The sequence below is a fragment of the Lolium perenne genome, chromosome 3 (assembly GCF_019359855.2).
Source record: "Lolium perenne isolate Kyuss_39 chromosome 3, Kyuss_2.0, whole genome shotgun sequence".
Lineage (NCBI taxonomy): Eukaryota > Viridiplantae > Streptophyta > Magnoliopsida > Poales > Poaceae > Lolium > Lolium perenne.
The window spans coordinates 17,116,304-17,127,038 of NC_067246.2; the positions used below are offsets into that span (position 1 = coordinate 17,116,304).

The 10,735-nt window shown below is 51.3% G+C and overlaps 1 protein-coding gene across 1 annotated transcript in view; it reads right to left on the reverse strand.

The window, feature by feature from the left end:
* LOC127341104 (LEAF RUST 10 DISEASE-RESISTANCE LOCUS RECEPTOR-LIKE PROTEIN KINASE-like 1.2) overlaps positions 1-7,542 on the reverse strand; it is a 29,096-nt gene extending 21,554 nt beyond the window's left edge. The window contains exon 1 of the mRNA XM_071827789.1: positions 6,715-7,542. Within this exon, the coding sequence (XP_071683890.1) occupies positions 6,715-7,468 (754 nt within the window). The 5' untranslated portion in view covers positions 7,469-7,542. The remainder of the gene's footprint in view (positions 1-6,714) is intronic.
* Positions 7,543-10,735: the final 3,193 nt, after the last annotated feature.

Genomic DNA, 10,735 nt, shown 5'->3' on the forward strand with positions numbered 1-10,735 from the left:
AGGACATGCAACACGATGAGCAATACCAAGTTTCTGGAAGAATGTGTTGAGATTACGGTATTCACCACCCCAATCCGACTGGACATGGCGGATTTTATGACCAAGAAGCCGTTCTACATGAGTTTGGAACTGCAAGAAGACATTAAAAACATCGGATTTGCGACGAAGCAAATAGATCCATGTAAAGCGACTATAGGCATCGATAAAACTCACATAATAATTATGACCACTAGTAGTAGTTTGAGCAGGGCCCCATACATCGGAATAAATAAGTTCTAAAGGGACCTTTATTACATGAGTAGATAATGAAAAAGGCAATTGGTGACTCTTGCCCTGTTGACACGCATCACACACGAGAGTATTTTTATTGGAACTAGACTCAATGGGGAGATCATGACGATGAAGAATATGCTGAACAACTGGAGACGCAGGATGACCGAGACGACAATGCCACTGGGAGGACGGCACACGGACACTGGTGAAGGCTTGGCGGGTAGAAGAACCACCAACCGGGTAGAGGCCACCGTTACTCGAACCACTAAGGATTACGTCCTTGGAAACCCGATCCTTCACAAAAAGATCAAAGGGATGAATTTCAACAAAAACGTCATTATCACGAGCAAGTTTACTAGCAGATAATAAATTGCGTGTGACTTGAGGGACGTATAGAACATTGTTAAGTTGAAGTGGTTTGGACGTATGAGTGGTAAGAGAGGATTGACCAATATGAGATATACGCATACCTTGACCATTAGCGGTATGCACATGGTCCTTGCCATGGTAGGGTTCCTTCGTGGTGAGCTTGTCCAACTCGCCAGTCAGATGGTCCGTAGCTCCTGAGTCCATGTACCAGCTTGTGTCAACATTGAAAGCCTGAGTGTGTCCCTTGCCTTGAGAGACCATAGACACTTGACGCTGCAGATTGTTGTTGTCGTTGCCGATGCCGAGAAAGTCTTGATCGAACCTCTTGAAGCACCGAGCAGCGACATGGCCAAGGACATTGCAGAGTTTGACAGAGCGGACGGTTGCCATCCGAGGTGTTCCAGCGCCGTCCGCCACCCCCGTTGCCCCCACCGCCCCCACCAGGAGAGCGATTGTTGTTGGAGTAGGGAAGGGGGCCAGATGGTGGCTTGGAGGAGTTGTTGTTCGGCCTAGAGGGGCCAGCACCAGGAGCGCCCGAACCCTGGCCGGACGGGCGGCCACGATACGCGGCGTTGGCGGAGAAATCTGTAGCAGGGGTCAGGGCTCGGCGCGCAGCGATCCGCTGTTCCGTGCTAAGAAGGCGAGCATAGAGATCTTGAGGCGCGATGGGCGTGTCCCGGCCATTGATGTTCTCGACCAAGTTGTCGTAGTCGGCGTCAAGGCCTTTGAGGACGTATGCAGTGAACTGGGCCGTGGTGAGGGGCTGGCCAATGGAGGACAGCGTATCTGCAAGGTTTTGCACCTCGTCAAAGTACACCGTGATGGTCTTGTCCAGCTTCTGGGCCTCAGCAAGCTTGGTGAGAATAGCCATAGCCTGCGACGTAGACTGCGACGCAAAGCTGGTGCTCAGTGCCATCCACGCCTCCTGCGCGGTGGTGGCGAAGAGGACACGGCCGGAGACACTCGTCGTCATGGAAGAGACGATGGCTGAGAGGATGGCGGCATCTTGCTGTACCCAGGTCCTGTGCTCCGGGTTGATGACGAGGACGGGGCGACCTTCCGCGTTGAGACGCGAGACCCGCTCAGGCGGACAGGGATAAGACCCGTCGACATAGCCCATCAAGTAACGACTGCGGAGAAGCGGGAGGATCTGAGCCTTCCATAGCAGGTAATTGTCCTGGGCAAGCTTGATGGGTAGAAGATGGCTGAAGTGGAACGGATCAGCAGCAGCGAACGACGAAGAGCTCGAGCCGGAGAACATGGAGCCGACGGAGGCGGTAGACAGCGCCCCGAGGGTCGACGTGGTGATGGCGGCGCTAGTAGAGTTGAGCAGCGCCGGCAACGTGGAGACTTGGAGAGTCGACGAGGTGGTGTCGGAGGTGGCTAGTAGAGCTCTGATACCATGTAAAACTAGAGAATACGTTTAGATGTTTGGGTTTATCCAAATAAAATCTTATTTTGATCTAAAACATCGAAAGTAATAAAACATATGTAGTAGTTAGTGAGTTGCCGAGTTCGTCCATTAAATAGTAGCTCACGTATATAGTCACTCTATTGAATATGCTTGTTTTACGGAATTCGTTTTATTAAATAATTTCAATTTTATGGTTTACCGACCTACTTATACACATAAATATTTGATTAATTTTGTTTTCATCACAAGCCGCTCTCCGTTTCTGTTAGGACTGACCGACACACGAATAGTTGTGCCAACTTCGGAGTTACAATATTATAAAAAAATGTTCTCTGTTCAGAGTAGGCTGATTCTAAGTCTTGTACCTCTACTTCCACTTGTGTTAATGATCAACTACTAATGCAAATGGTACTACTACTTACTTAGACTGTTCAGTTAAGTTTGCAGGTCATCTCAAACCACCGAAATTTGTGCAAGTACAAGTAGTACTAGTAGTGGACTACTGTGGCATGGTAGTTTCAACACTCACCGGTCATCAGCTAGCTGCGGCGAACATCCGCTGCGATTGTGCACGATAGCAAGGCTATGGGCTTATCCCATCGGATCAGTGGATTGCAAAATGATTGTTCGATTGGTTCGAGAACGGAGAATCCAAGCAAGAACTTACGTGGAGGGGGATCCCATGTCAGGAGGAAGCCGTCGCTGACGAGCTGCCCGTAGTCGCTCGCATTCGCCTCGCCCGACGAGCCCAGCACCGGTACAACGCAAGTGTTGCAGCCCTCCAGAGCACGGCCGTCGTAGGCGCTCGTCTCATTGTAACGTCCTTCCACGCTGACAAACACCTTGTGCTGGTTCCCGCACCCCATCTTCGTCTCCACCAGCTCTCTGTCGCTCTCACGTACTGCCTCCGTGCAGTTGTAAAAGATTAGGTTGAGGTTGATGTTGCTGATCCGAAACGGGTGGAAGAGTTTGGCAGAGGTGTTCCTGCTCGGGAGGACTTCGCAGCTGTTGGAGGCCTGCAGTTGCTTCAGCTTGCCCAAATCAATCACACGCAGGCTGTATTCCTCGTAGGCGATGCCGATGATCTCAAAACCAGAGAGTCCATGGCCGCGTAGGATTGGAGTGTTGTTGTAGCAAGCGACCTCGAAGTCCGATGAACCAGAGCCGCATGATCTTCCTGTGTCCGTGTCGACGAGCCAGAATGGGTTTGAGATGGTGAGGTTGCGGCACCTCACGACCGAGCCAGAGCAGTCTTCCCATGGCTGCTCCTGAGCACCGGCCAGCTTCACTGACATCCACCCAGCCCAAAGGAATAACACAAACCAGTAGCTTGGCGCCATTGAAGAAGATGATTTGAAAAGATTGGAGTAGGTAGGGAGGGGTGGCAGGAATGGATTGGTTGTCATGAGCTGTGCGGAGACATTGGAGATTATATGACAGAAACAACATGGTTGATGAATGAGCTTCCTTAATATTTATACGGAGAACGGGCTACTATCGCCGGAACGTTTGACCAGAAAACTGGGCCGAGCGGCGATCTGTCCACGAGTTCCCCGAATGACGAACCCTTGGATGGAAAAGTCATGGCTTCTGAATTTTCGTGGGTAATTAACACAAGTGACCGGTAAGCCATGACCATGACCTCCGTGATGTGACCGGTTGAACCAGGAATATTATGCTGGGTTGAAGCGTTTACAGTTGACAAGTAACATTACCGATTTGATAAACTGGCCCAAGGTTCAAGGACTGAAATATAGGCCCAATAGCTCTTATGTCCCAAACGCCTATTTATTTCGTACTAGCCTCTAACGGGTGCACAATGCCAATTTATAAGGTAGTGCCTGCTGCCGACTAAACATGAGACCAGACGCAACCTAGTTGCTGTTTTCTGCACTCTCACACCAGTTTCACTTGTAATCGTTCACAAGTCTACGAACCTACTAAGAGCACTACATGCCTCACAACCGAAGTTTTGAGGAATTTCCCTAATGCTATATTCATGGCCCTCTAGTCATGCCATTGCGAGTTTGACGCGCAAGTTGGCCGCGACAATGATCTCGGTTACTTTATCAGTATGCTCTTGTGGTCGGCCCAGATTCTAATCTTGGTACCCCATACACAAGTTCACACTTTGACATAGATTTATTTTAACATGTTAAAAGATGATTTGGACAGGTAAACTTACGTGCAGGTGGAAGTGGGTTCTCCCATCTCAAGAGGAAGCCATTGCTGATGAGCCGCTCGTAGTCGCTCGCGCTCGTCTCGTTGTTTGCGCCCAACACCGGCAAGATCACAGCGGGGTTGCAACCCTCTACAAAGCTCGTCTCTTCATAATTACCTTCCATCCGCACAAATATATGGCTCTCGTTACTGCACCTCATCCTCGTCTCCACCAGCTCTATGTTCGGACGTGACAACTCAGTGCAATTATACAAGATGAGCTCCAGGTTGACAGGGTCGATCCTAAACAGGGGGCCAAGCTTGTCGGAGGTGTTCCATAACCGCATTCCGCAGCTTTCGGCGGCTTCGAACAGTTTCGTCTTGCCTAGATCGACAACAAGCATACTATCCTCCTCGTATGAGATATCGATGATCCTGAAGCCATGGCTGAAGGGTATAGAGCTTGTTAGAACTGGGGTATCGTTAATACAAGCGACCTCAAAGTTCGGGGAACCACATGATCTTCCTGTCTGCAAGTCAGTTAGCCAGAATGGATCGGAGATGGTGAGGCCGCCGCATGTATTGGACAAGCCGGAGCAGCCTTCAACGTGCTCCACCGCCATGCCAACGAGTATTAGTGGTAGGCACAGAGCCCTGAAGATCCAGCAACTCGGGGACATCGGAGAAGAAGATATGCAAAGATTGGAGTGAACAAGAGGATGATTGGATAGCTGATTATGCACTTATGGGCTATATATGGGAGATGGTATGAACGTAGGAGAGAATACCTGAGTTGCAGTACGAATGATATATATATACGGGGCCGGGCAGTGAGCGGAGTACATGGAGGACGTAGGATTTGACTGGGAAACTGGGACATGCGATCTTCGTCCACGAATTGCCCCGAAATGGACAGGTAATTCAGTCGTACTTCTGGATTTTCCTGGCAAAGACCAATGACGGGCCATGACCATGAACAGTTGACTACCGTAATGCATGTGACTGGCTGGAAGTCTGAAAGGACCTTACCGTTACTACGCCTAAAGCTCAAACAGTGAAATACAGGCCCATTAGCCCATCTCTGATCGATCTCTCAATTTTTTTTAAAGGAGCAAATTTGCTCATCATGGTGCCAAAATCGCACCTAACCGACCCCGCACCAGCGTTAGCTGATAAGCAAAAGGCCTCAGCGACTCATAAAAATAGGTGGCTGCGCCGCCCTCCCCCGCCAGCGTTCACATTGCCAACCACATGTCGCCTCCGTCGAGAGCCCAAAACACCGCTCATCCTATTCCCCACTCCGCATCTCTCGCATCTAGCCTGATCCCACCGCCGATTCAAGGTTGTTTCCGGCCGCGACGTGCTCGGTCTTTCGACAAAGGAGCCGTCAGAGCAAGGGGAACTTGTAGATCGATCAACATTGACCAATTCGTGGCCTGAACCGAGGGCTGTAACCTCATCCTGACGAGCAGTTCCCGACGGGCCAACGACCAGCTAGAGGTGTATTCCGCAGCCGCTACGTCGACGTGCGGTCGTCGCGCAGCCTCGGCTACTCTGCCAGCCGCGGGCACCAACTCCGCCGCCCCCGAGTTGTTCGACGAATTCACTATGTGAGTTTATTAGATTTCTAACAATTCGATTTATTACATTTAATAATCCGGTTTGTAATATTGAATATTTTGGGTTGTTACATTTACTAATTCGCTTTGCAATACTGAATGTTTGGTTCAAATGATTTGATTTGTAGCAAACAAAATTTTGCTCCTCTAAGTTTAGGGATCAGTTAGGAACGGCTAAGTTTATATGAGCAAATATGAGAAGGTAAGGAATAAGAAGGCTTTTGCTCCTCTATTTTTTTTTTTTTTTTTTTGGAATGGGTTAGAGATGCTCTTAGTCGGTATATGTCCGAAACTAGTTATTTGCTAGCACTGAAACCCTCTGACTGGGTCAGTGAACGGTGCACGATGCCAATTTCTGTTCTAGTGGCTGCCGACTAAAGCTCAATGTTCAGACTTCAGACTAGGCAGAAAGCCACTTGCCCTTTTTTGTTCCACCAGGCAGAAGTTCCACTTGGTAATGAACGACTAATGATGCACACGTTGACACGTCTACGTACCTACTGACGCAATAAACTATTTCAGATTCATGCCACCACAACCGAAGCTTCGAGCTAGAAACCTAATACTGTACCCCATTATTCTGCTACTGGACAAGTGTACTGTCTGAGCACACGTCTACCAGTCAACTGGTGGGCATATATGTATATACATGCAACCAAACATGATGATACGGTTAGCCACCTAAATATACCGAGCCAGAAAATGGCAAGGATGTGCTTAGCTGATGTGACAATTCGGGGAAGATGCAATGTACCTAAGCAGTCAAACGAGCATGGGGCAAAAAAAAAAAAATATTTGTCTATCCGCGTCGGCACTCTACAGTCGAGACGTGCTGACTATGGCTGTAATCGTATTATGCAAGTGGCGCGACGTACTCACCGGCGCATGTCGAGCCGAGGAGCCTCCCGCCGGCGCAGAGGCACGCGAACCCCGCCGACACGTTGCTGTACCGGCACTGCCCGCCGCTGGTGATGCAGGCGTCGCAGTCCGCGATGCCGGCGCCCGCCCACTCCAGCAAGAAACCATCCTTGAGCATCCGGCCGTAGTCCGCCGCCGTCTCCGTCGCCGCCTCCGACCCCAGCGCCGGCAGGTACGCGTACGTGCACGTCCCGGCCTGTATCGGCGGCGGCGTGTCCCGGTCGTAGCTCCCTCCCAGGTACGCGTAGATGATCCTGCCGCAGCCGGTGGCGTTGACGAACCCGGGCTCCACCGGCGGCTCCGTGCCGTTGCAGTGGTAGAGGAAGCACAGCGCGCGGTTGGCGGCGCTGATCCGGAACGGGCTGAGCGCGAGGCTGGAGGACATGTTGAAGTCGGTGCGGCACACGCCGTCGTCCCCCGCGGCGACCCTGGTGTGGGACGCCACGAAGCTGCCGGCGGCGTAGTCGATGCGGAGGACGTGGACGGCGGAGCCCCGCATGGAGGCGGAGGTCGTGTTGGTGTCGTTGCCGGCGCACCAGAGCTCGAACGCCGGTGGGCCGCACGAGGGCTCCGGCGGGGGCTGGCTGGGCGCGCCGAGCCAGAACGGGTACTTCACCGTCAGGTTCCCGCATGTCGCCGGCTCACACTCGGCTTGCGCCCATTGGATAAGAACGGAGGCCATGAGCAGGAGAACGAGCATGGCCGCAGACGCCATGCGAGCAAGAATCTAGCTAGCTAGCCACCTAGCCAGGTGATCAATGGCGATGAAATGTAGGCATGGGGGACGATGTAGCTAGAAGAGATGGAGGAGGAATGGCGAAAGGGAGATGGCAATGGAGTATGCTTTGTTTGACTGGTATCCTTAAGACTTGTTTTTATCAACGGAGGTGATGATTCCTTTGACTTTGTATGACAGAGACTGAGAGATAAAGAGAAAGAAAGTTCAGGTTTATGTGGTTTAGAACCTGTGATTGCTACGGTTACGTTGCCGGCAAATTTATTTTTTAGGGCATGTCATCTCGTAAAGGTTAAGCGCCGTATATATTGACAGGATCGATCGGTCATGTGAGGCAAGTGAAAGGGCCTGTCAGTTTTGTGACGAGGGTGAGGGCAAAGTAGTCGTGGATATAGATATACAAGCATCGCCGCAGTAGAAAACTGAGCCTCGAGAGATATAGATATACTAGTATATTTTTTCTCAATGTAAAGGTCTTCCTAAACCGGGAGCAGCGTTTTGGGACATGGGTCCAGATGAACATGTTATCTAGACCACACATTGGTACGGTGAGATTTGTGCCAAAGTGTATATAACTAATATACAGCGCGCTGGTATTGTTGGGAATGGATCATTGTACATGATAATTAATGTGGTATGGGCCCACGGATCTGCCGACTCAATGCGACGGGCTGACGGCGTTACCTACGGATCGTCTCATGGAGAATACTGTCAGGGCATGCTTCGGTTGCAGTGGCTTCTTCAGCTGGACGAAAAACTTTGGCGTGGCAGCGTGACGAGCGGGACAAAGTTAGAGTGCGGTGCGGCGGCGTGCGATGTGCTTCGTCTGGCCTGAAGCAATGGCGTCTGGCAAACAGGTTATGGTGGCGAGTGTTACAAAAGTGCGAACGAATATTTAGGCGGTGCCATGTTCCGTTTTCTCTGCCACGACCCCCTTGTGTAGCGTGACGTAGCTGGACAGGTTTGCTTTGTTGTGTGTATGATGGACATGTACTCGTGGGTGTATCCATCAGGTGCAAGTCAATAGTTGGTCCCTAAACTCGTTCACCAGGGAAGTTTTGCTCTAAGAAGGTGGTAATGCTCCACGCATTCTTCGTGTCAGTAATGTCCACGCGGCGGCAGCCATGTTCTCTGTTTGTTCCTCCGACGGACATCTTGCTCTTATCCCGTGATGATATTCCCAAGTAGAACTTGGACCCGGCATGCATCGCGTAGAAACCTTGGAGACGTGTGACGTGTGCAACGCGAGGGAGTTCACCAGGCCCTAGATCGACACGCGGTCTCACTCTTACTCCCGCCGGAGGTCTCGCAATGAAAACGTCGCCCGCGTCGTCCGATTCTACCTTCTCCCCGCCAATGGCTCCGTCGCAAGGCTGCACGCATTAGTGGTGGTGCATGCGCGCTCGCCGTCCTCACACCACTGGAAAACCACCAGCTAAGGACGTCAATGGCGGCCGAGCCGCCCTCTGCTGGCACCACTGCTTGAGGAGGAATGGCGAAAGGGAGATGGCAATGGAGTATGCTTTGTTTGACTGGTATCCTTAAGACTTGTTTTTATCAACGGAGGTGATGATTCCTTTGACTTTGTATGACAGAGACTGAGAGATAAAGAGAAAGAAAGTTCAGGTTTATGTGGTTTAGAACCTGTGATTGCTACGGTTACGTTGCCGGCAAATTTATTTTTTAGGGCATGTCATCTCGTAAAGGTTAAGCGCCGTATATATTGACAGGATCGATCGGTCATGTGAGGCAAGTGAAAGGGCCTGTCAGTTTTGTGACGAGGGTGAGGGCAAAGTAGTCGTGGATATAGATATACAAGCATCGCCGCAGTAGAAAACTGAGCCTCGAGAGATATAGATATACTAGTATATTTTTTCTCAATGTAAAGGTCTTCCTAAACCGGGAGCAGCGTTTTGGGACATGGGTCCAGATGAACATGTTATCTAGACCACACATTGGTACGGTGAGATTTGTGCCAAAGTGTATATAACTAATATACAGCGCGCTGGTATTGTTGGGAATGGATCATTGTACATGATAATTAATGTGGTATGGGCCCACGGATCTGCCGACTCAATGCGACGGGCTGACGGCGTTACCTACGGATCGTCTCATGGAGAATACTGTCAGGGCATGCTTCGGTTGCAGTGGCTTCTTCAGCTGGACGAAAAACTTTGGCGTGGCAGCGTGACGAGCGGGACAAAGTTAGAGTGCGGTGCGGCGGCGTGCGATGTGCTTCGTCTGGCCTGAAGCAATGGCGTCTGGCAAACAGGTTATGGTGGCGAGTGTTACAAAAGTGCGAACGAATATTTAGGCGGTGCCATGTTCCGTTTTCTCTGCCACGACCCCCTTGTGTAGCGTGACGTAGCTGGACAGGTTTGCTTTGTTGTGTGTATGATGGACATGTACTCGTGGGTGTATCCATCAGGTGCAAGTCAATAGTTGGTCCCTAAACTCGTTCACCAGGGAAGTTTTGCTCTAAGAAGGTGGTAATGCTCCACGCATTCTTCGTGTCAGTAATGTCCACGCGGCGGCAGCCATGTTCTCTGTTTGTTCCTCCGACGGACATCTTGCTCTTATCCCGTGATGATATTCCCAAGTAGAACTTGGACCCGGCATGCATCGCGTAGAAACCTTGGAGACGTGTGACGTGTGCAACGCGAGGGAGTTCACCAGGCCCTAGATCGACACGCGGTCTCACTCTTACTCCCGCCGGAGGTCTCGCAATGAAAACGTCGCCCGCGTCGTCCGATTCTACCTTCTCCCCGCCAATGGCTCCGTCGCAAGGCTGCACGCATTAGTGGTGGTGCATGCGCGCTCGCCGTCCTCACACCACTGGAAAACCACCAGCTAAGGACGTCAATGGCGGCCGAGCCGCCCTCTGCTGGCACCACTGCTTCAACATCGACAGCGCGCCGGCCAAGGCCCAAGGTGCACTGGGCACGACGCAGACCAGGCCTTCCTCCCACGACCTTTTTTCCAGCCACGTCTTCTTCGACGCCAAGATCGCTGACCCCAGGCTCGCCCCCTCCACAACTGCGGGTCTGCGGCGACCAGACATGTACTAGCATGGGCGTGCTCTCGGTGCTCCGTGCGAGGAGATTGGAGGATTAGCAGTTGAAAAAGGTCCAGGTATTTAGCTTCACGGTACACAACCGTGTGGGCCGTCTCCACCACGTGCAAACAACTGACATGCGACTATTAATGCTGCACAGAAGTGGGCCTTGGGACTGTTCATAAAAGACA